The 25,550-nt window shown below is 42.6% G+C and overlaps 1 protein-coding gene across 21 annotated transcripts in view; it reads left to right on the top strand.

Moving 5' to 3' along the window:
- Positions 1 to 841: 841 nt before the first annotated feature.
- Positions 842 to 25,550, top strand: part of RBFOX2 (RNA binding fox-1 homolog 2) — a 290,327-nt gene continuing 265,618 nt past the window's right edge. For all 21 annotated transcript variants that reach the window (XR_004265710.1, XM_032269671.1, XM_032269667.1 and 18 more), the window contains exon 1: positions 842 to 1,237. Coding sequence is in view for 20 of the 21 variants with exons in the window: in XM_032269671.1 (XP_032125562.1) it covers positions 1,052 to 1,237 (186 nt within the window). In the remaining variant the exon portion in view is untranslated. The remainder of the gene's footprint in view (positions 1,238 to 25,550) is intronic.

Here is a 25,550-nt window from a genome sequence, read left to right on the forward strand (position 1 = left end):
GAGTAAAAGCTCTCAAAACCGGGGTGAGGTATAGAGGGGTGGTTTCATTTCTCGACCTTCCAACTCGAGACCTTTCTTCTTCTGCGGGCGGGGAAGCAGGCAAATAGCCCGGCTCTCACAGAGTGCCTATTACTTCCCCGAGAACCAAGGTGCTCAGGTGAGTAAACTCAGGCCACAACTCTGTACACCCAGTCCCGCAAGCAGGAGCCGCTCCCTAGCCCTAGGGTCTCTCAAGCCCCGCCTGCTCCAGGCTATGGCCCCGCCCAGAAGAAGAGACACCCCGCCCGCTCTGCGCTGGCAGGCACTCCCGCTGCTCTGAGCCTCCAGGACAATCCCGGGCCCGTGCCGGAGATTCCCGAGCTTTCCCGATCGCTTCCCGGCCTCCCTCCCGCAGCTGGCGCGAAGGCGGCGGAGATTGCCGAGGGGGGTGGCCCCGCCCCCTCAGCGGGCCGCCACCGCCCCCCTCGCCACAGACTCCCGCGCGGGCTGGAGTCCTACATCCCGGTCCCTCCCTCCCTTTTTCTCTCTCCCCGCCTTCCCGGTGCTGCCACAGTGGCGGGTTTGAGGATCCCGGCCAGTCAGCTCGTTCCTGCCTCGCGCCCCTCCTCCCCACAAATAAACAGCCCTCCCCACGCCTTGGGAGCCCGGACCGCCCCCTTCCTTCCTCGGACGGCGTGTTGTGAGGGAGAGTGTGAGCCAGCGCGGCCCGCGAGCGAGCTCCGGGAGTGCGAGAGGCGGGGCGGCGCGGCGGGCCGGGCCGGGTGTCGCGTGTGCGTGCGAGGGCGCGAGTGAGTGCCCGTCGCGATCCGCCACTGGCCCCGCGCCGACAAGCCGGCGGGCGGGCGGGCGGCCGGGCTAGCTAGCCGCCAAGCAAGGAGCGGCGAGCGCGAGCCGCAGAGGGGCGCGGAGTCCGCCCGCGCGCACGCACGCACGCACGCGGGGGGCGGGGGCAGGCGCGCGCCCGCCTGTCGCGACAGTCGGGGCCGAGGCCCAGGGGGAGGTGGCCTGTCGCGGGTCGCCCGGCTCCCGGAGGCGAGGGGGGCGCGGGCGGATGGCGGAGGGCGCCCAGCCGCAGCAGCCGCCTCAGCTAGGGCCCGGCGCCGCCGCCCGGGGCATGAAGCGGGAGTCGGAGCTGGAGCTGCCGGTGCCCGGAGCGGGAGGAGACGGAGCCGAGCCCGGCCTGAGCAAGCGGCCGCGCACTGAGGAGGCGGCGGCTGACGGCGGCGGCGGGATGCAGGTGACCGCGCGGGACGAGGCGCCTAGTAATCGCGGGGGTGCGGAGTGGGGCCGTGAGGGGCGGCCCCAGGCTCCCCGGCTTGGAGAGAGGGAGGGCCTCCAGGGGTCTTGGTTTGGAGGTGGAATGGGGGGCCGGTCGGGGCCTGGTTGGAAGGTGGGGCGAGGTCGGGCTAGGAACGAAGGTTGCAGGCGGATCCCGGTGTGCCCGAGAGGGTCCTGATTCCCGAGGGGCGAGGAGGCGCGACGAGTGGATAGGTTTTTTGGGGAAATCGAACATGGTTGAGATGGATTCCATTTCTTCAAATCTTTCCTTACTGCCTTGGGGCGGAGTGGAAGCCGGGAAATCCTGGGTCCCCTGGACCGAGTGGAGGAGAAGGGGACCTGGTGGGAAACCTCCCAAGAAGAGGGAGTACCTTTTGGCAGCCCTGGGCACACGTTGGGATGGGGAAGGGAAGTGGCGTTTGAAGGAGAGGAGTGAAAAGCAAGAAAACTCGAGAGAGCCCTAAGGGGATGTGGCTATGATTGTGAGTTAAATCAGTTACACAATGAGTGTGAGAAATACAAGGAGTTTGCTAGTGTTGTGGGAACACGCTGGTGCTCAGTCTCATTAACTTTGTGGAGCATACTAATGAGTCTGAAGGGAGACACCAGACATGTCCCTCCTGTACTTTGCCAACTGGATCCTCCATCGCCAGGACACAGAATAGCTCTTTAATGTCCTGAGTAATAAAAAAAATTATAGGGCTGTTAGAAGGCTGGATTCTCAATTGTGGATTCAAAGATAAAGCCGGTTAATTTGGGTAGGGAATGGGAAAGGTATTGATCATTTCAGCCGACTTTATAGTTTTGAGGAAGAACTTGAAATCTTTGTAGGTTTTAGGGTTTGGTCTCTTCAGAAAATACGGCGATGAAATGGTGAGGCTCATCTATCAGCAATTGCGCAGACATGTACCTAGTTCTCTCAGTCATAGGATGTTTGAGATAGGTCTAGACATCATCTTTTCCAGGGGTTTTTAACCTGGACAGACTTGGAAGGTTCTTAGGATAGTAGATGTGCACTTTTCGGTGGAGGAGAGTCGATAGTTTTCATCTTTGTTTTTTTGGGTAGGGGATTCCAGTCTCAGCTTGTTTTAACCACCTTATTTTATAGATGGGGAATCAGAAGTCCAGAGAAGATGAGTGACTTGGGTAAGGCCGCCCAGTTAGCCGATAGTAAAAGGAGAACTAGAAGCCTGGTCTCCTCATTCCTATTCCTGTGCTCTCTCCATTACACCACTCTTGGAAATCTCTGCAGTGCTAAAAGACTTCCTGTGCTCTGCTCCCTGCTTTTCAAGCCTCTGCCTGACTTCCTGTGTTAGAGAGGGAGCTGTATTTAAGCCTAGCGTGTTTGTTGTGTGCTTCTTGGTCTCCTTTGTAGAGTTTACCCTGCTACTCCTGTTGGTTTGGGTAAAGTGACCCTCTTGGTGTTTTTGAATTCTTTTGTTTCGTTTGCCTGCTTTTATTTTCCATTAGAACTGTCAGGCAGAGGGACTGTGAGAACTGAAAGCTCAGGACCATGGAAAAAGAGACAGGAATGTGGGAGATTTCAGGTGAGGTGAGCTAACCATTGGATGGTAAAGAGGGAAGACTGGATATAGGTGCTGGTGAGCAGGTTCTCCTTGGTGTGTGTATATATATATTTATCTGTGTCTGTATGTATTCATTTATCATTTCTGTCAATCATAGTTAATAGACCTCCATCCCTTTCCCTCCTTTACTCCTGGGGCCTATCATCTGCTGCCTTCAGATTGGCTAAAGAGAGTGATATTTGGAAATGGAGCAGTGTTTAGGGACTTCGTGGGGGTGTGCAGAGAAAAGAGTGGATTAGGTCCTTGGGGTACAACTTGGCAACTGAGATCCCTCAGAGAATTTTTTTTTCACTCTGTGTATTTGTGGGTGTTCTTTATTTTCTTTCTCTACATTCCCCCTTCTTTTTTTTTAATTGAGACAGAGTTTCTCTTTTGTTGCCCAGGCTGGAGTGCAGTGGCACGATCTCAGCTCACTGCAACCTCCACCTCTGGGTTCAAGTGATTCTCCTGCCTCAGCCTCCCAAGTAGCTGGGATTACAGGCATCCACCACCATGCTCAGCCAATTTTTTGTATTTTTAGTAGGGTCAGTGTTTCACTAGGTTGGCCAGGCTGGTATCGAACTCCTGACCTCAGGTGATCCACCTGCCTCAGCCCCCAAAAGTGCTGGAATTATAGGTGTGAGCCACTGCACCTGGCCTTCTATACATTCTCATTGTAGTTTCATTCCCCTATGTCATATAAGTATTTAAATCATCATTAATTTAGCCCTTGCCTTCAACTAGCTGAATGGTCCTGGAGAAATCTCTCATTTTGGGGCCTCTTGTTTTCCTTAGTTGTAAAATAAACTATGTGTACAGATGATTTCTAAGTTACCTTCTAAAAGATGTAAGTCCAGTTCACTGTGCTTAAGGTACATGCAATCTATGTTAGGAGACAAATGGATGGAAGGTTTTTTTTTTAAAGAAGTGTACATTTTTAAGGAAGTGTGAGTATTAAATGAATATATTTAATGTTTATTCAGTGAGCTAACATTTATTGAGCAGCTGCTACATGCCAGACACTGTTTTAACCCTAAGAGATACAATAGTGAACAACAACAACAAAAACCTCTTGCTCTCGTGGAACTCATATTGAATGGGAAGAGACTTCTAATAAATCAACAACTATAATTGTGTGGTGATAAGGGCTAAAAGGAAAAATAGAGCAGGGAAAGGGAGAGATGGAAAGGGAGAGAATGAAGATGAAGACCTCTCTGATAGATGGCTTATGAATGAAGTGCGGGAATGGGCCATTCAGTTGCTTTTGGAAAGAGGGTTCAGGTAGAAGGAGGTGAGGGTACGGAGGCATTGAGAAAGAAGATTGCTTTGTTTGGAAACAGGAGACCAATGTATTAATAGCTGGAGCAGAATGAGCAGGGGCAGGGAGCCTTAGGAGATGATATCAGCGGTGTAGAAATACCTATAGGTCCTATGTAAATACGCACTTTAAAAAATCTTAGTGTAGGGCCAGGCTTGGTGGCTCAGCCCTGTAATCCCAGCACTTCGGGAGGCTGAGGCAGGTGGATCACAGAGTGTGAGACCAGCCTGACTAACATGGTGAAATCCCGTCTCCACTAAAAATACAAAAATTAGCCAGGTGTGGTAGCATGTGCCTGTAATCCCAGCCACTCAGGAGGCTGAGGCAGGAGAATCGCTTGAACTCAGGAGGCGGAGGTTGCAGTGAGCCAGGATCATGCCACGGGACTCCAGCCTGGGTGACAGAGCGACACTCCATCTCAAAAAAACAAACAAAAATCTTAGTGTATCCAGTATTTTGGGTATGTGGTTTGTCTTAAAGTACATGTGTTTTCTTTTTCTTTTTTTTTTTTTTTTGAAATGGAGTCTCACTGTTACCCAGGCTGGAGTGCAGTGGCGTGATCTCAGCTCACTGCAACCTCCGCCTCCTGGGTTCAAGCAATTCTTGTGTCTCAGCCTCCTGAGTAGCTGGGATTACAGGTGTGCGCTACCACACCCTGCTAATTTTTGTATTTGTAGTAGAGACGAGGTTTCACCATGTTGGCCAGGCTGGTGTCGAACTCCTGACCTCAGGTGATTTGCCCACTTTGGCATCCCAAAGTGCTGAAATTATAGGCATGAGCCACCACGCCCGGCCTGTTTTCTGAACACGTTTTCTAGCTCCTTCTGTGAAGCCTTCCCTGACAGCTTAGTTCACCACATTCAGTTCCTACTCTTGCCTCCTGGTATATTAATGCTTAATTGTGTGTCATCTTTTATTGTCCCTTAATTGTTTAATTATTCTTGTTTCACTACTAAGATTGCAAGCTTCTAAAAGATAGAAACTATGTTTTCTTTGTATTTATCCTTTGTAATACCTAACAGTTTTGGATACGTGGTAAGTGCTCAATGCCTGTTAAATTGAAATTGAAATTTACCTTTTACAAATAGTTAAGGGTTAAAAAAAGTATGAAATTCCAGAGTGAGAGTCATCACAGAATTTTTCAGACCCTTTGAATGTCAAAAGATTAACCCCATTTTTATAGAATAGGGTCATTTACTGGGGTCATTCCCAAGGCTGCTTACCAAATGGAGCTGTAGTGCTGAGCTTCAGATTCCAAAGGTGAACCCTGTTAAGTTCTAGCACCAAGCTTTTGGAGTAAATCATCACTTCCGAAAATGGAGTTTAGGAAACTCCAGAGAGTCTGTGATGCTGTTATTATAATTGTTAGGCTCAGAAAGAACCCTGGGAGAAAGAGAGGAAGGGTCAGTGCTTTCAAGGGCAGTATATAGGATCTTGATGTGAGTGGAAGAGGCGTCAGTGCAGCCCTGGAAATAGTATAGAAATAGAGAAACCTGAACCACAGAGTAGGAGAGAAGTGACAAACTCAACTGGAAAGTTGATGAACAGTTTGAGAAATGTAGTTAAAGAGAGTACTTAGAAATACTGCACTCAAACTTGGGGGGAAATGAATTGAGTTACATGTAGGGCTATTAGAGCTACATTTCACTTTAAGTCTAATATGTATGAAATTTAGGCTGTATGAAGCGTACTGGGGGAATGAATTCTTTTGGTCAGCTTTTCTAGTGAACAATTTGATTAATGAAAATTTTATTTTTGTGCGGTTTTCTAAGAGTTTAGCTGCTGTATAAGGTAAGGTACACCTTATTATAGCTTTTAGCAAAATTCTTTGTGTCAGTGAATTGTTGATATGGTATAATTATTATATGGCTGAGTAACCACTTCTCACCGTAGAGTCATAAATCCAGTTTGGCCAAGTGGGTTCAGCAGTTATTCCTATTAGCAGCTGACTCCAGTAGTAGGATGACTTTCTTTCAGGTTTCAGGGAAGGGGTTCCAGATAGCCTGTAGTTGCTTTGTAGATGCCGTGTTTATTGAAGTAGTTTATCTTTCCGTTTGCTCATTTATGGCTTATTTCCTAATGGGCGGATATCTCTTTGTACCTTTGTTTGGGTATTTGGTGCTGAAACTAAATACCTGGTGCTACCGTTTGAGAAGAGTTATAAAAATAATGTGCTTTTAAATTTTTCTTTACAAGTAATTTCATGTATTTCACTGAAATTACTGAATTTTTCATCTCTCCCTGTCTTAGTCTCCTTGGGCTGTCACAGCAAAACACTATAGACTAGCTGGCTTAAACAACAGACGTTTATTTCTTGCAGTTCTGGAGGCTGGGAAGTCCAATATCAAGGTGCCAGCAGATTTTGTGTCTAGTGAGGACCCGCTTCTTGGCTTGTGGATAGCTGCCTTCTTGCTGTGGGCTCACATGGCCTTTCCTCAATGTGTGCTCTTGAGGAGGGAGAGTCAGTGATCTCTTTCCCTTCTTATAAGGGCACTAATTTTATTGCATGGGTCCCACCCTCATGACCCAATCTAAACCAAATTCTAGAGGCCTCACCTCCAAATGCCATTACATTGCGGTTAGGGCTTCAACATAGGAAATTTGGAGGGACACAGACATTAAACCCATAACACTTCCAGAGTGGTCAATATTGTAGATGGAGAAACTGAGGCACAGTCATGTAAAAATTGTTGATTTTTTCCTCAGGTCTCACAAGGAAGTCTGCAAATGTAAAACTGGAAATGTATTTGAGAAGGAGAAAGTCAGATCTGATTTCAAAATAGAATTATTCTTCAGGGTGACTCAAGAGATAAGCCTGAGTTGAATTTGTCTCCCAACTCCTTCCCGTTTTCTAGCTACTGTCATTTTTTTTCACTATCACACTGACGTGAATACAACAGAAGCAAACTAGAAATTTAACTTTCGTTTTGTTATAAAGCAGACTGGTGCAGACAGGTCTCAAAATTATAGGACTGTGGAGAAATTAAGTTCTCCTACTTCGTATAAACAAAAATGTTACTAGTGAATCTCTAGTTTAATGTCTCTCAGGCCTTCAGTTTCATGTCAGGCTTTAATAATTTGTAGAAAAAGACAAAGTCATTTTAGTAAGCAGATTTCTTTGAATTTTTGTTGATATACATTTGGTGTAGAGCATAGAAAACATCTTTATTCTGGGGCAAATGTGCACTTCCTTCAAAGACAGGAGGGAAGAGCCACAGACATGATTGGAAGGAAATGGCAGTAATTGGAGCATGAGCAGACAGATGGAGTGAGGGGTGGTGAGTGCATTTGGTGTTTTAGGTGGCCCCTAGGAGTATTGAGTTTCTTATTCTTCCCTACAACCCCAATACAAGCAGGCAACTTACATGACTAAGGTTTCATTATCTAATCCATCACAGATCAGCTTGAATAAACCCATTGGCTGATGCTGATCTAGTTAGGAAAGTAGTGCAAAGCTGCTTGAGCCAGGATTGGGACAAATCGGATCAGAACTGCCATGTGAATCCTGGACGCATTTCTGTAATTTGGGTGGGCAAAGTAGTTTGGGAAGTCATTAACTCAAGAGAAGGAGCAGTCAGCCATGAGTTTTATCAGATATTGTCTTAGGGACTCTTGAGGGGAAAGTGTGTGGAGGATTTGATACATTTCTCTAGAGTATAGCCAGATTGCTTTGATTATTTGAGTGTGAACATTTTTTGGTCACTGATGCTCAGAAGTCACCTTTTTTTAGTAGCATTTGGAGATACCAGTTATTATTATTTTTTTAAATAGAAACGGGGTTTCACTATACTAGCCAGGCTGGTCTTGAACTCTTGACCTTGTGATCCACCCACCTCGGCCTCCCAAAGTGCTGGGATTACAGGTGTGAGCCACTGCGCCTGGCTTTTTTTTTTTTTTTAAATTGTGATTGTTTAATTGTGACTTTTGTGAGTGATCCCTTAATCTGAGACCATAGTGGATGTGTCCCTTCTTTGTTTTAAAAGGGGAGATATTTTTATTGGCAAACTTAATATGTAATTGTATTTGTTATCCATATATACTTGAAATACGACGTAGTAAAGAAATACCATTTAGAGTTTCTCATATTGGGATTTGAATCCTGGCTTCTTCGCTTACCAAATGAATGACCTATTCAGCATCTCTGGGCTCCTGCTCACACTTCTGTGAACTGAGAGAATTAACATATACTCTTATAAACTGCTATGATGAATAACTGAGATTCTTTAAAGTACCTATCAGGGAACCCAGCACTACATGTTTATTTCTTCCTTTTCTTATATCCTGCTATGCAGCGCTCACTAAGTTTCTGCTTACTATTTAATCTGTATGGAGTGGTTAACATGCTTCTGATTGATTAAGTGCCAGAGTTGGGAACTACTAGAGATGAGCAGTGTGTTAAAGGGGAAATCTCATTTGCTCATCATCCATGGTGGAGGAGCGGAATGAATCTGGTCATTGTGGTCTCTCTCGTCAGAGGAAGGGCAAACAATTCTTTGCTAAGGAGTAAAAGGACTGCTGCAATATCACAGTGTCTACATTGGGGACATAGGTTTCCTAGAACCTGTGGGATCTCTGCTGGGAGGGTAGGTGACAGATTCACTGGCTGTTTTAGTGGTACATGGAATGCAGGAACAGTGAAAATGCTGTTTCAAATTTTATAGGTTTTGTTAAATTATGCTGGTTCAAAAGTGGCACTTTTTGTTCTCATTTTATCTATGGAAATTGAGCTGGGATGCCTTTGTGTTGTTTCTCGTTGTCTCTTTTCAGTCTCTTCAAACCCATTCTCCAGACTGCTAACAGTGATCCATCTAAAAGAGCCAATCTCGCTGGGCGCAATGGCTCACGCCTGTAATCCCAGCACTTTGGGAGGCCGAGGTGGGCGGATGACTTGAATTCAGAAGTTCGAGACCAGCCTGGCCAACATGGTGAAACTCTGCCTTTACTAAAAATATAAAAATTAGCTGGGCGTGGTGGTACATGCCTGTAATCCCAGTTACTTGGGAGGCTGAGTCAGGAAAATTGCTTGAACCCAGGAGGTGGAGGTTGCAGTGAGTGGAGATCGTGCCACTGCATTCCAGCCTGGATGACAGAGCGAGAGTCTGTCTCAAAAATAAAATAGCCAATTTGTTAATCCTTGCTTAAATATAATTGTCTCTTCTCTTGCTTGGGCTGACTTCTGCATAACTTTCAAGCTCCATGTCTTTCTACACTCCAAGTCCATGTCCAGGGGCTTATAGTTTTCTGAGCAAATCATGCCACCCAGGTTAATGAATATGTCTGTGCTTTTGTTTCTATTCCTTTTACCGAAAGTTCCTGCTTCATCTCTTCTATCCCACATTCATAAGGCTCAATTTTCAATAATGAGTTTGGATATTGATTCCTCCTGGATGCCTTTTGTGACTACTCTCATGTCTCTCACTCTCCTGCTGTCTTCCAAAACATCATGCCCATAGCTCTGTTAAAGGACTTTTTAGATTGATACTTGATTGAATGTCTGCCCCATCACACTTACCCAGACTGGAAGATCCTTAGGAAGCTGTAAGATTTAGCACCATGCCTGGGCCCAAGTAGTGAAGACACTGTCCATTTTTGTTAAATTGAACTTTGTCTTCCTGCTTCTCAGTTGGGGCCTGCAGATGGCTTTAATTGTTTATCCAGATTTTCCCTGGGGGGTCTGGCCCTTGGTCTACTTTCCATCTCCTGTGAAGACTGCATGTTGTGTGATATGTGAATGTTACCTAATCTTTTCATTGATATCAGGGTTAAAGGTGAGAGCGGGGGTCTCTGAAAACAGAAGCTGGAGTAGAATTTAACTGCTGAATGTGTTGGGTAGGCATGGCAACCTGATATTTAGTTTCCTGTGTTCAGATACTAATTGAGTGCACGTGTGTATGTATAAAAAGCTCCTTTGTGATAGTGTGGTTAAGGAGAAAAGAGGAGCAACACAAGTGAGAGGGGCAATTAGAGCCAACCTGTTTCAGTTCACTGGAGCAGGCTGTGGATTTACCTTTTTACAGTGCTGCTGCAGGATTCTGGAGTGTAGTAGTTCACATATATTACCACTATTTGGGGTGAGAACTATTTGATCAACTAGGGACCTTAACCTTTCCCTTCTCAACCAGTGAATTTCATCAGATACTATAACTTGTTGTTTGTTTGTTTTGTGTTTGTTTTTTTGAGATGGAGTCTCACCCTGTCGCCCAGGCTGGAATGCAATGGTGCGATCTCCGCTCACTGAAACCTCCGCCCCCTGGGTTCAAACGATTCTCCTGCCTCAGCCTCCTGAGTAGTTGTGATTACACGCATGTGCCACCACGCCCAGCTAATTTTTGTATTTTTAGTAGAGACAGGGTTTCACCATGTTGGCCAGGCTGGTCACGAACTCCTGACCTCGTGATCTGCCTGCCTCCCAAAGTACTGGGACCGCGCCCAGCCCTGTAGCTTGTTTTCATGGATCTGGGGAAAATACCAAGCGGAGGCACTTCACAATACATGGTATTTTTCACATCACTCATATTGGATGTGTTTGAAAATAAGGAAGTTTGGTATTGTTCTTTTAAATCTCAGTTTTGGAGATAGATTTATAGAAGTATTTTGTAAGAATTCTCTCTGGCCCTTGTTCTCCCCTCCCACTTTACTTTCAGCGTCTGGTTTGGGGTCCTGTATAATCCTTCTCTGTTCTAGCCAGTTTAGTAGGGGCCTCTTTAGCTGCAAATGATTATACTTTATAGTGCCTCTGGTGTTTTTTATTCTATATGAATAAAAGTAATTCTGAGAAGGGAATGAGAGACAGCAGCCTATAATATATCACTTCCTTCTGATGTGTCCTGCATTTACGTGGCATGTAGAAATTTCTGCCAGAAATTCAAGGCACAGGACACATGATAAATACCACTTATGAAGTAGATGACATTCTTGAATTGTCAAATGATAATGATTGAATAACTGCTTCAAAGCCTATTTTCCCAAGGGTGGAAAACAGCTTTTGAGGTTTAGACTTCCACGTGGGTGTGTTCAACCATAAGACTTGGGTTGTTTTAGGGACGTAGGTTCCCAGATAACACCTTGGTATGTGGGATTTTTCCCATGTATAGGCTGGTTCCTTGGTTTCTCCTTTGTTGAAGAAGAGAGATTTTGCATTGGGTATTGGATATTTTATTCCAGGCATGTGGCTTTTGAGGAGACATACTGTTTATTTATTTATTTTTTCTGGCTTCATTGATTTTTTTCAGATTCTAATTGGAAATACCACAAGCAAAGCATGATTTATCATGAGGGATGGGTGGTGTGGCTGTGGGACTCTCCTAGTTCGGGTGGAGGCAGAAGCTACACTAGTAAAACTAGGGGAGCTACAGACAGGGCGTGGAGAGACTGGGGGTGTCCAAATGTGGCCTGCAGCTATTGCTTGAGTTGGAATACTTTTGGACAGAGGCTCATGGAAATTTCTTTCAGTTGATTTTTTTTTTTTTTGAGAATCTTTTCCCCGTACAAATTGGCAGTTGTTTGAAGGAGTGGGCATTAATTGCGTCAGCCAGAATGATTTTCAAAGCAGATCTATATGGATTTTTTAGGGGTTACTTTCAGGGATATGTGGCCTGTTCTGAGACAGGAGGACGTTGTTTCCATTTTCCTGGAAGTTGTTGGGACTCCTGGATGGGCCTGCTCTATTAATCTTGGGCCATTAGGCAAGTGGAGAAGCAGCTGCATAGTTAGCCCTGTTGCATGGAGTTTAGTTTCATAGTTTATCCTCTCGGGGATTTTTATACAGTCATATTTACAGCCTAAAGTTTGTTTTCCCCCTGTTTCTTTCTTTTCCTTCTTCAGTTCAGTGGTCCACAAAAATTCTTGGGAGGGTGGGTAATAATTTCGGCTGGAGGGCAGGAATTGTAGATCTTTTTTTTAGGGCCCACCTCTCCCCCACCTCCCATTCAACTTCTTATTCAGCTTCTCCCTCATCTGCAAAAGCATCTGCAAATGAGGTCGCTATCCTCTAGTCAGACTGGCTTGTCCCCTAATTCATCTGAATATGTGGCTTTGACAGCTTTCACCTGCTGTTTCTTAGTTTCTGGGGGATGAGGTAATAGGATTGTGTGATTTCAGAGTGAAAACTGACAAAATTGAAAGATGTTTTGTGGTGGTTCCCAACATCCGCAAAGCTTAACTCATTGGTTTGCACCTCATACAGGCTTCCAGGAACATGGTCACTGTTAGTGGCTGGCACAGTGGGTTTGAAGCTTTGTTGGAACTTCAGGAAGTCTCCCCTTTGGCAAAGCTTACGGGAGTTGATAGTACTAGTTCTGAAAATCTGAGCCTGGTCTTATGCTATGCACACCTTGTTTAAAAGAATGCAGAGTACTATTATACAGCTATTGCTTAAGCAGGCCATTTCATATATGTCTGTATTTGTTATATACTTACATAAGATTTTACTGTATGTTTTGTGTTACATTTGAACTTGAAGTCATGGTCTTAACTCATGACTCTTATTAAGCTGATAGTAAATTGGCAAATTTTGATACCATCCAAGACTTTGAAGTAATGCTGGTTATATTCAAAAGGCCTATGTTTGGGTTTAGAAACTATTGTTTCTGTTAGTTAGCTCCTCTCCATTCCAGGTGCTGTTCACTACTTATTATAGATCTTTCTGTTTCTCTACTTTGTTAAAAGTCTTTAGTTGCTTGTTGTGATACTGAATAGATCTTTTTGCTGCAGCATTTTAGCTTTGAGCTGGCTGTGTTGTACAGTGTTGGCGATCAGTTGGTTGACTTTGGCATTTCTTACCTTCAGACTTAAGCATTAAAGTGTGTTAAGTGCATGTAGCAGCCCTTCAGAAAGGTGCTTATCAGGGACTCTTAGTGATTTTTGTCAGCTGTATAAAAATGCTGTGATTGATAGATAACCTATATCTGTGTGTGTATGCACCATTTTCTTTTATGCTTACTCTGCATTTCTCTCTCAAGGAATAGTTTGCCTTTCAATCCTGGGAGCCTATTTTAAGAATCCCTTATTTGACTTTCTTGAGTTTGATGTATGTATCATTTACCCCTTCTGGATTTTAGCTTTACTATGAATTATTTTTTGCAGTATTAGAGGCAAGTAGTAAATACTTTGGTTTAGCAGTATCCCAGAGCTTCAACCTAAAAAATTTGATCCAGCATTCTGTTTTAAGATAGGAAATTATTTGATTTTAGCTGTATTGTATGGATTACTCTTTGAGAAATGATAATAGGTATCATCCTGCCCATGCCCCAGACTCCTACCAAAAAAAGTTACATAACTTTGGACATTAGAATTAAACATATTTTTTAAAAAAAAACCTATCACACTATACTTTTCATAAGCAGATGCTGTAATGCTGAGATATTATGTAGCATTTTCCAAACCGACTTTTCCAAACCAGGATTTACACCTACCTGTAAGTTCCCTACCTCTAAGTTAATTCCTAACTCTAAATTCATAAATACATATGTAGTGAAATGTCTCACTCTCATTTCTGCTTCCTTCCTGTCCCTATCCCCTTTACCAAACAAGTAACCACTATTATTAGTTTGCTATTCCTCCTCCTCTCTAACACAAACAGCAGCATACTCTATATATTCTTTTTTGTTCCTTGCTTTTTTCCATTTACTGTATCAGAGGCTAATATTTCAAATGTAATAGGGTCTATTAAAGTTTTCATTTGTGTGTGTGTGTGTGTGTGTGTGTGTGTGTCTGTGTGTCTGTGTGTTGCTTAGTGAAGGTTTTACCACTCTGAGATTTTAAAAAGTATACTGGACTTGCAGACAGACAAACCTGAGGTGATGTACCAGCATTTCCACTTCACAGCTGTGGGATCTTTGTTAAGTTACTTAACCTATCTAAGCCTCAGCTTTCTTTGTAAAATATGTTATAGGGTTAGTGTAAGAATTAAAAGGAGATACTGTATGTAATGGGCTTAGTTCGGCGCCTGACACATAGTAGGTATTCTATTATGTAATAGCCATTTTTCTCATTATGACTCAGTCCTATTTTCTTATTCTTGTCCCCAAGTGCTTTTTGAATTTTTCCTTAAAGGCAGGAGCAATTTTTTTTTCTTTTAGAGGGCCTCACTCTGTCACCCAGTCTGGAGTGCAGTGGTGCTATCGTAGTTCACTGCAACCTTGAACTCCTAAGGTCAAGCAGTCCTCTACGTTACTCTCCCAAGTAGCTGAGACCATAGGCATATGCCACCATACCCAGCTTAGGAAAAATCTCTTAATTTTTGTAGCCTTGTGCCCAGGATATAATACAGTAAGAACTGAGTAAATGTTTGTTGAAAAAGATAGATCAACTTTTATACAATCTATTTTAAAAAATCTTCTTAATAATTTGTGTTGCTTTTTCTATAGTCATCCTCCAGATTTGAAGCATGGTGACTAATGCACTCGATACTCAACAATTAAATTTATGTTGTTATTGGCCGGGTGCAGTGGCTCATGCCTGTGATCCCAGCACTTTGGAAGGCCGAGGCAGGCGAATCACGAGACCAAGAGATCAAGACCATCCTGGCAAACATGGTGAAATCCCGTCTGTACTAAAAACACAAAAATTAGCTGGGTGTGATGGCAGGCACCTGTAATCCCAGCTACTTGGGAGGCTGAGGCAGGAAAATGGCTTGAACCGGGGAGGCAGAGATTGCAGTGAGCCAAGATTGAGCCACTGCACTCCAGCCTGGTAACAGAGTAAGACTCCATCTCAAAAAAAAAAAAAAAAAAGTATTTTATTATTTTTAAGAGATATTCTCATTCAGTCAGTCACTCAGGCTAGAGTGCAGTAGGATCATAGCTTAGTGCAGCCTTGAACTCCTCAAGTGATTCTCCCACCTCAGCCTTCTGAGTAGCTGCACCCAGCTTCCATGTTACACTTTTTAGAATGCATTTTACAGTTTATAAAATCCTTTTGTGCGGGCCCTTATTTATTCTCTACAACAACCCTGAAAGTTAGGTGATGATTCTTCCCGTGTTTCAGCTGAAAATATACCTCTTTAAGCCTTATGACTGGGGTGTGGCAAAGCTGATGCTCTTACGCAGCTCTTGAGGCTCTTTATCCAGTGCCTTTTCATGATGCTTAAGACTGAAACAGTATGACTGATGAGGAATGGAGCGAATAGGGACTTCATTGGTTGGCATGCCAAGTATTTAATATGGAAAACATTTTACGTGTTACCTGGCAGCTGATTAATGTAGAACTGGGATAATTTGTTGTGGTGTGCATGATAATTTGTTGCTGTTGTTTTTAACCTCAAAGCTATTCCATTTCTAATTTTATTGTTAATTGAACAATAGATCGACAACAGATCAATCAATGGATTGATAATGGTGGATAGTAGAAAAATCAACAGAACTGTCTCTTTGTCTCTGTACAGGGGAGCTTCTTCCTTCTGTCTTCTCTCGTCACTTCTTGCACATTAAACTCCCCACTCCTTAAAACCAAAAATAAAAAATTAAAAAAAAATAATCAGAGCCGAAGACATCTAGAAGTTATCTGGACCAGCCCTCTGTGTTAGTCATGGAAAATAGTCAGTATACTCATTTTTATGGACACCATATCTCAGGCTGAGAGAGAATATGTGATAGCAAACAATAAACTCAAACTTTGGCTTTAAGGCTCAGTAGAACCTTTCATTTCTTAGTCTTATTTCTTGGTGTGATTTTTCTGAGAGTTTCTTGTATGGAGTATTTTCTTCTTTTTCCTTTTACATTTTCTTAATGCATACATATTCACATGGTTAATGATTCAAAATATGCAAAAGGTAGAAGAGTCAAAAATCTGTGCTTTCTCCTAGCTGCCCATTTTATTTTTTTGAAAGTAACTAGTATCATTCATTATGTGCGTATCCTTCCAGAGATAGTGCCTACATAATATATTTTTTAAAAACTTCATTGATAGTATTAGTATGCCTACTATTTTGCACTTTGCTTTGCTTTTCTATTTGAAAATCATTTCGTATCAGTTTGTAGATTTTTCTTCTCTTCGTTAGCTTTCTGGACTGGTTAGTACAGGACCTCATGTAGTATGATTCTGCATTTTAATGGAATCATGAAATCACAGGATGGGAGACCTAATCTACATCTCTGTTCTTTCACATGAATGCCCTACAAATACCCGATGGTGATACCTTTTAGAGATGTCTGAGTGAAAGATTGGTATCCTCATCTCTCCATGTGCCCCAGTCAGCTGTCCCTGGTCTTTTTGCACTGGTAGAGCACATTGTGGGTGAGATACTGTATATGTCATTGAGTTAGTAATTATACTCAGGATCTGCCATGAGTCATTGTACATGGAATCTAACTGCAGTGTGATTTTTATTGATGATGGCATCTTGTATACCAGATGTTTCCCAAATGCCTAGATTTATCCTGATTGAATGCCACTGATGTCAAGATGCTGTTCAATGAACCAAGTTTTGTGTTGAATTGTGAGAAAGGGGGGTTTAGTTTCTAATAGGTGTTCCCATCTCAGCAGCCATAATTGCCGCTGGCTACCATTAACCCCTTGTCTGTGGAAAGTCCTAGGATTGAGTGAATGCTCTTCTTCCCTGGGCTGTGGGCTCTCCGTGACTCAGACTTGATGGGAAGTAAGTAGATTTGGTTCAACAAATAGAGAATATAAACACACACACACACGTATGTGTATACTGAACAGTGTATGTGTGTATACTGAACAGTAATTGGGTTCTGATTCAGATGTAGAATTAATGATGTCAAGCGTAGGGTTGACTCTAGTTAACCTTTATAGACTTCTACATTTAAAGATATGAAATAAATTTGCTTTTTAGAGTTGGCTTCTGCAGTAGCCCTTTTTCTCCATGAGAATATTATAGAAGAGGTAGTGTTCTAGCTGTTTAGAGAATGAGAATGAGGCCAGTGGGGTTGTGTCTCACTCTCTAGGTGAATGTTGACCTCTACTCATTTCTGATCCCACCATACAGTCTTTGTGGTCCCAAGGCTCTGCAGTAGATGAATTAGTCATTCTCTGTGGCCCGAGTCCCACAGGTTGGTGTTCCTTCCCCAAGTAGTGAATGGAGGCAGGCAGAGCACCAGATGCTGTGTTGTTTCCCGTTTGGTTTTTCCTTCACACCCAGTATAAGGTTTCCAGGCATTTGTGCAACTTGATAGCAGAAAGCGCCTGTCCTAGCAGTCCGGAGATGGGTTGGCAGGTGGCTCGGGTTACTCCTGTATTCCTGATAAGAGCCATTGATCTGGGCTGGTGACTGCTGAGGGGTGGGAGCTATACTGCCTGCATTTTGCCCAGCAGGAATGATGTGGGTCTCAGTAATGTTTTAGGACTCCAGGAATGAAACCAGGGCAATTTGGGAGGTCTGGCCAGCATCTCTAGGGCAGCAGCACACACTGAGATATAGATTTTACCTTAGAAGAATGGTGGCACACAGGAGTGAAAGAAGTACCAGCATAGGAAAGGCGAAGTGTGGACCTGAGAAATGGAAATGGTATTTTCTTATCCCACCTGGTAACCTAAAACCGAGTTGAATTTATCGAGTCTTACATTGCTACGCACAGTGACTTAAATTTGCCGGGGACAGTGGATATGTACATAGATAATTTTAATACACTGTGATAATTGCTTGGATAGAAGTATTCACACAGTATATGTGAAAGTGTAGTGGCAGGTGGCTCTGTGGTAACATATACTCTGAATACCTCTGTCTGAGAAGTTATCTTTAATATTTTAATACAGTAAACTGTATTAACATACACTGTATAATTCTGTCTCTAATCTTACTTAGCTGTGTGTCCTTTAGGCAAGTTACTTAACCCCTCTGTGCTTCGTTTTTTTATTTGTAAAATGTAGATAATAAATGAGGTTGTTGTATTAAATGAGTCATTACAGTTTTGTGTGTTATCTGTTGTTATGGTGGTGGTTATAGCACAAAGAACAGGCACCAGAGACCGTGGCAAACACATGATGACTGGAGGGCTGCAGAGTGCAGTATTTATCGTGTTCACTGAAAGACTTTTAGTATTAACGATGCTGGGTACATATAGAAGCAAATGCGTGAGATATTAACTGTGTGACTGTGTAAAATATATGATGAGAGTCAGTGTTTTTGAAGCTGTGTGAGAAAAACATCGATGTGAGAAGTTTCAGTATCCTATGGCAGTTTCGGAGAAGGAATCTTCCTTCCCATCCTTCCTCCCTCTCTCCCTCCCCCCCACCCCCCTTCAGCTTTCTTGGCATTTTGAAGATAGATTGTGTATTTTACTTTAAGGTAGGACAATACTTAACTATTTCAGACAGGTATGAATCTTTCCTTTTTTAATTTATTTTTTATTTTTTTTCTTTCAGTTCTCCCCGCTCCTTTTTTTATTTTCTTTGAGGTAGTGTCTCACTCCGTGGCCCAGGCTGGAGTGCAGTGGTGTAATCTCACTGTACCCTCCTTCTCTCAGGTTCAAGTGATTCTCGTGCCTCAGCCTCCTGAGTAGCTGGGATTGCAGGTGTGTGCCACCATGCCCACCTATTTTTTTCTATTTTTAGTAGAGATGGGGCTTCATTGTGTTAGCCAGGCTGGCCTTGAACTCCTGGCCTCAAGCGATTCACCTGCCAAAGTGCTGAGATTACAAGCATGAACCACTGCTCTCGGCCCCTATTTTTTGTTAAACCTCAGCCCCTTTTTTTTGGTTAAACCTCTAGGAGAAACCATTTTAGATCAGAATCAATCCATTCATCCATCCTTTCTTCCTTCTCTCTGTTCCTTTTTCTCTAAAAGGGAAAAAGTGCTGACATTTTAAACACTTTTGTTATTTATATTAAATGTAATCCTCTCTTACTGTGTAAGAGCCCTTACCTTTCTTTTGCTTGGAGACAAAATTTGATTTAACAAAATTTGAATGTTTACCACATGGTAAGCGCTACTAGATGCAAGGGTTAGTTAGAGAGTTAATGGAGTGTTCTTAGGAAACTTGAGTTTTAGGAGAGGTTTATAGAACAGCTGTAAAATTAGAATAAAAATTTGATAACAATGTATTGATAAGGGTGTAAGTAGAAAAACAGAACTCCTATTGCTTGCAGTGGTGAAAAGTCACATAACTTCCATGAAGAACTGTTTATCAATGTCTATTAAAATGTAAAATGCACATACTCGTTGACTCAACAGTTCCACTTCTAGGAATTTATCCAACAGATACTCTTATATCTGTGTGTAAAAATATGCATTATAGCATTATTTGAAATAGTAAAAGGTTGAAGAAACAAAATTGCTCTTTGACAGGAAGTCTGCTAACTAAAATAAGGTACCGGTGAGTGGATTATCCTGCCACTTCAGGAACATATCCTTAAAAGAGTAGGTGTAGTAGTATAGTCTTTGTTCATTCAGGAAAAAAAGAGAAAACAGAAAAGAACAAAGAAAATCTGTATTTGGTTATGTTGTATACATATAGTTGTGCTCATTTCCAGCAGACAATCTTATTTTCTTTTTCTCACCTGTCTGCATCCTCCAAGAAACTTTCCCACTGTTTGGAACCACAGATTGAGTGCCTCATGAAAACAACTTGAAACTTACGTTTTGTTTTATTATATTTGAGTTTACATGAAGCACTTTCTACCATGCGGGCATTTTGCTCTTCATAGCATGGAATGCTGTAACAACATTGTTTTGTCCATTAGAGGCTTTCAAAAAATTTTATCAACATTTAAGTGCTTAGTTTCTACAGTATACTAGGGCTGGCAGCAGGTAAGCAGGTGATATTATTTTCACATATCCTACATATTTGTACATTTTGGTTGCTCATTCTGTTAATTAAAGAGAGAATTTCTCCTTTGAAGCTGAAATGTTTTATGCCTTAAATCTACTCAAAGACAAATTATTCTGGAAAGCTTGAGCTAAACCTGGTCAGATGCTTCTGAGTTATGAGAGAGGGATTGAAATAAACTTTTTCAGCTAAAAATAATTTTGCTCACAAGTTACCAAAAATGGCTGACTAGAAATGCTTTTAAGATACTTGTCTAAGCTACCATAAGCTAAAGGTCAAGAAAAAAGTTTAGAACTTACTATGAGAACCGATTGGCTCTATTTTGCTAAAGCCTTTGCCAAAGCTCATATTCTGTAATTACCTCCTGAGACAAAAGCTGTTGTAAGTGGTATGCCTTAGATTCAATGGGGACCTAGAGACACTTTCAATGGAACACATATGCTGCCTCTCTCTTCTGACAATGAATTTGTACCTCTGGAAGGCCCTAGGTTTAGGTGAAAATTGGACACTTAATTCTAAAGCTGTTATGCAATTGCCTATGCCAATTAATTATTTAAAGTCCTTATCTTCTGTTGCAGAGCAATTTTTGATCTCAGAATATTTGTCAGACCCCACAAAGTGCCAATTGACGGGTGTTTAGCATGTGGAATTGTCATCAGTGTTCTGTCACTTTGTGTGTGTGTGTGTGTGTGTGTGTTTTTCTGTCATTTTGTTAAGTTACTTCTTTGCATCTCACTGAATTGTAAAATTAAGAACCAGTCACATTTGTGGGCAGCACCTTCTATTTGCAGTATGACATTTATCATTGGGGTTTATATTTTATACTTTCTTCTGGACCCTCAGTATGCTTTAAAGATTATCCAGAGGATTCCGTTGCAGCAGCAGTGTATACCACTGATTGGTGGTCGTAGCCTTGAGAAACTAGTGAGGCATGTTGACTTTCCTTAAGGTTGCTTAGTATTGTAGAATAAAATCTTGAATTAGGATGAATTCAGAGAGAGCTGTTTTTCCCTGTAAACATTATTCTTTTGAATACAGCCAGTATTAAGCCAGGATGTGTTTTCTTCCTAAAGTTAACACCGATTTATTGAGCATCTAATGTGTATGGGGTTATGAGAAGAGAAGTTGAATGGGCTTATGTTAGAGGAACTCAGCCTTTCTCCAGTGAGAGAATGGGAGTCTGCAGGCAGAGGTGGTATTGACCCTTTGAGGAGAGAGAGAAGTTTTTTTTTTTTTTTTTTTGAGACAGAGTTTCGCTCTTGTTACCCAGGCTGGGGTGCAATGGCGCGATCTCGGCTCACCGCAACCTCCGCCTCCTGGGTTCAGGCAATTCTCCTTCCTCACCCTCCTGAGTAGCTGGGATTACAGGCACGCGCCACCATGCCCAGCTAATTTTTTGCATTTTTAGTAGAGACGGGGTTTCACCATGTTGACCAGGATGGTCTCGATCTCTTGACCTCGTGATCCACCCGCCTCGGCCTCCCACAGTGCTGGGATTACAGGCTTGAGCCACCGTGCCCGGCCGAGAGAGAAGTTTTAGAAGTAGCTGCTATTCCTGTGTAATAAGGATTCGTCAAGAAGTGGGGTGAAAGGATTGCTAAGTCTCAGTGAAGTGCCAGCTGGGATTGAGTTGATCCTGATAGTTAATTTTTTTTTTTTTTTTTTGAGACAGAGTTTTGCTCATGTCGCCTAGGCTGGAGTGCAACGGCGTGATCTCGGCTCACTGCGACCTCCACCACTCAAGTTCAAGTGATTCTCCTGCCTCAGCCTCCCAAGTAGCTGGGATGATAGGCTCCTGCCACCATGCCCAGCTAATTTTTATATTTTTAGTGGAGATGGGGTTTCACTGTATTGGCCAGGCTGGTCTCAAACTCCTGATGTCAGGTGATCCACCTGTCTTGGCCTTACAGGCGTGAGCCACCGCACCTGGCTGTTTCTTAACTCTATTAGACAGTACTCAGAAGCCTATGAGTGTAGCTGAGTGCAAGTTACCTAGGGCCAAGTGTCAGTAAACTGGGTTGAACAGGTTCAGGTGGAATAAGGGGGTGGGAGAATACAAAGGACAGGAGGAGCTTTTGATATGAGTTTGAGATCTTGACGTTAGAAGAGTTTGGGGTAGCAATGAAGTGTAAGGATCCAGTAGATGAGTTTGATTTAGGTAGAGTCCCTGGAAATAAGTAGGTTGAAGAACTTGGAGTCTAGCTTTTGAGAGTGTTGTCACCTTGAGTGTTGAAATGATCTAGGTCTAAGCACTGAAATCACTGGGCAAATTGAGAGAAAGTCATGGAGGCTGGGGAAGTGTAAAGAATAAGGTATAAGTGGTTAACTCAGTGACTCTCAACGGGGGCAATTTTGTCCCCTCAGTGGACATTGGCAATTTCTGGAGACATTTTTGAGTTTTATAATCGTGGAGGACTTACTGGCATCAGGAGGGTGGAAGGCAGGGGTGTTATTTTAACACCCTCAGATGCACAAGACAGTCCCCTACAATGAAGAATTATCTGGCACAAAATGTCAGTAATGCTGAGGTTGAGAAACTCTGCAGTAACTTTAAAAGAGCAATTGTTAAGTAAAGGGAATGGTTGTTGAATGTGACTGTTTCTCTCCCCTTCTACTCTGCTTTGTAGATCTCTACACATCCATTTGTTCTTTCATTTAGTGACCATTTATGGAGCTCCATTTATGTGCAAAGGTACCGTGCTAGATAGTCATTAGGAGTATAAAGTTAATTAGGCATCACCTATTTCTTAAATTTTTCCTTTTTTTAACCCTTAGTAATCCTTGTTCTGATTAAAGTTTAACTGTGAATTAATATGCAAGTATATTCTTAGAAATAAAAAGCCAAAAACTCAAATGTATAAGGCCAGTGGCCACGTTGACCGCCACCTCCAAACTCTGTTCTTTCCCTAGCGGTACCCAGTGCTGTCAGTTTAATACGTGTAGCTGGACATTTGAAGGTTGCTTCCCTACATCTAGTTTTTTTCCCCCTCTTTTATGCCATGCTAAGAAGTTTAATTTTGAAAATATGTCCTAGGCTGCAAGTTTCTTATGATAGGGACTGGGTTTTTGGTTTTTCTTTTTGAATTATTATAATACATGGCACACAGTTGTCACTCAATAAATGTTTGCTGAATATTGAATGAAATGAACCAATAAATGAATGAGCAGCAAAAATAATGCCAACTCCTAGTAATGGCCTTCAGGCTTTGGAAAGCTGCAAAGTATGTTTATGGGAAGAATGAATTGATGTCAGAAGAAAAGAGTGAAAGAAGAAAAGAGTGAAGAAAAATTCAAAGTTGTAGGAACAGAGAAGGGGGTGCCAGCAGGCACAGTTGATAAGCTGTCAGAAGACAAAGTTGAAGTTTGAGAAGGAACAGAGATCTTCATTGTATAGGGGTTCAAGGAGTGTCTTTTGAAGAAAGGAGAATCTTTCCAAGAAAGTAATTGCAAGTTGGTAATTGGAAAAACTTACTAATGGAGGAGCTATTTAAAACTAGAAGAGTCCTGCTGGCCGTGGTGGCTCATGCCTCTAATCCCAGCACTTCGGGAGGCCAAGGTCAGGGATCATCTGAGGTCAGAAGTTCGAGACCAGCCTGGCCAACATGGTGAAATCCCATCTTTACAAACATACAAAAAAAATTCGCTGGGTGTGGTGGTGCACGTCTGTGTAGTAGCTGAGTAGTCCCAGCTACTCAGGAGGCTGAGGCAGGAGGATCACTTGAAACTGGGAGGCAGAGGTTGCCCTTAGCTGAGATTGTGCCACTGCACTCCTGCCTGGGTGATGGAGCAAGACTCCATCTCAAGAACTAGAAGAGTCCTGAAGTTCTTTTTGGAGTGTTGGCGTGATAGAAGCATTAGTAGTTTCTTTTATGTTCTGGAGAAATTCTGTGCACATAAATATTTATAGATATATACCCTGTTTATATACCAAAAGATTCTTCATTATTTTTCACTGAAGAAAATGTCTTAGAGAACATTTTGTTTGTTTTGTTACTCAACCTAATTCTTTTAAATGACTACATAGTATTACATAGTAAGGCTTTTTGTGTTTTGTTTTTTTTTCAATCATGATTTGTTTAAGCATGTTCTGTGCTCGACATTTAGGTCATTTCCAGACTTTTGCTATTAGAAACAACACTGCTTGTATATATATTGCTGTGCGCATAAGGTAAGTACAAGAGGACAGATTTTGAGAAGTGGAATTGTGTTTTCTAAGGGTCTGCACATTTAAACTTTTGATAGGTATTGCTGAGTATTAGAGGGACATTTTTCTTTTTTTTTTTTTTTTTTTTTTTTTTTTTGAGACGGAGTTTCGCTCTTGTTACCCAGGCTGGAGTGCAATGGCGCGATCTCGGCTCACCGCAACCTCCGCCTCCTGGGTTCAGGCAATTCTCCTGCCTCAGCCTCCTGAGCAGCTGGGACTACAGGCATGCGCCACCATGCCCAGCTAATTTTTTGTATTTTTTTTTTTTAGTAGAGACGGGGTTTCACCGTGTTGACCAGGATGGTCTTGATCTCTTGACCTCGTGATCCACCCGCCTCGGCCTCCCAAAGTGCTGGGATTACAGGCTTGAGCCACCGCGCCCGGCCTAGAGGGACATTTTTCTATTATGCTGCCATACTTTGATTTTTCACAAGCTGAAGTAAAAATGGTATCTTGATCCTGGCCTTTTAATTTGTTGGTTGTTGTTGTTTTTCTTTTTCTTCTTTTTGTTTTTGAGACAATCTTGCTCTTGTCCAAGCTGGAGTGCAGTGGCATGATCTTGGCTCACTGCAACCTCTGCCTCCCGGGTTCAAGCGATTCTCCTGCCTCAGCCTCCCAAGTAGCTGGGATTATAGGTGCCCACCATCATGCCTGGCTAATTTTTGTATTTTTCATAGAGACAGGGTTTCACCATGTTGACCAGGCTGGTCTTGAACTCCTGACCTCAGATGATCCACCCACCTCGGCCTCCCAAAGTGCTGGGATTACAGGCGTGAGCCACCACCTCTGGCCTGGCTTGGTTTTCTTTTTTTTTTTAGATAGAGTCTTGCTCTGTTGTCCAGGCTCGAATGCAGTGGTATGATCATAGCTTACTATAACCTTGAATTCCTGGACTCAAGCCATCCTCCTGCATTGGCCTCCTGAGTAGCTACGACTAAGGCATGCACTACCATGCCTGGCTAATTTTTTTATTATTTTTTGTAGAAACAGGGTCTTGCTGTTTTGCCCAGGGTGGTCTCAAACTCCTGGCCTTAAAGTGATTCCCCCTACCTCAACTTCCCAAAGTACTTGGATTACAGGTATGAGCCCCTATGCCTGGCCTAATTTGTATTAGTTTAAGGGGATCTTTTAAGAAATGTTTCTGTATATCATTTATTTTTCTTTTGTCATAAACTCAGGTTTAATTATTTTTTCCTTATTGTTATGTAGGAACTTTTTATAGATTAAGGAAAGTAGTGTTTGTCATTTATGTTGCAGTTTTCCATTCAGCTTGTCACTTGTCTTTTGTATTTGTTTGTGGTGTATGTATGTGTACATAGATATACACATATATATGATGTGTGTATGTGCGTGTGTGTGTATGTGTTGGGGCCAGAGAAAAATATTTGAATGTAATTAAATATATAAAGTATTTTTTTAAACTCTTGGATCTTATTTCTTTCTGAGCAGGACCTTCT

Source organism: Sapajus apella, unplaced genomic scaffold (genome assembly GCF_009761245.1).
Source record: "Sapajus apella isolate SASKATOON/1434 unplaced genomic scaffold, GSC_monkey_1.0 scaffold197, whole genome shotgun sequence".
Taxonomy (NCBI): Eukaryota; Metazoa; Chordata; class Mammalia; order Primates; family Cebidae; genus Sapajus; species Sapajus apella.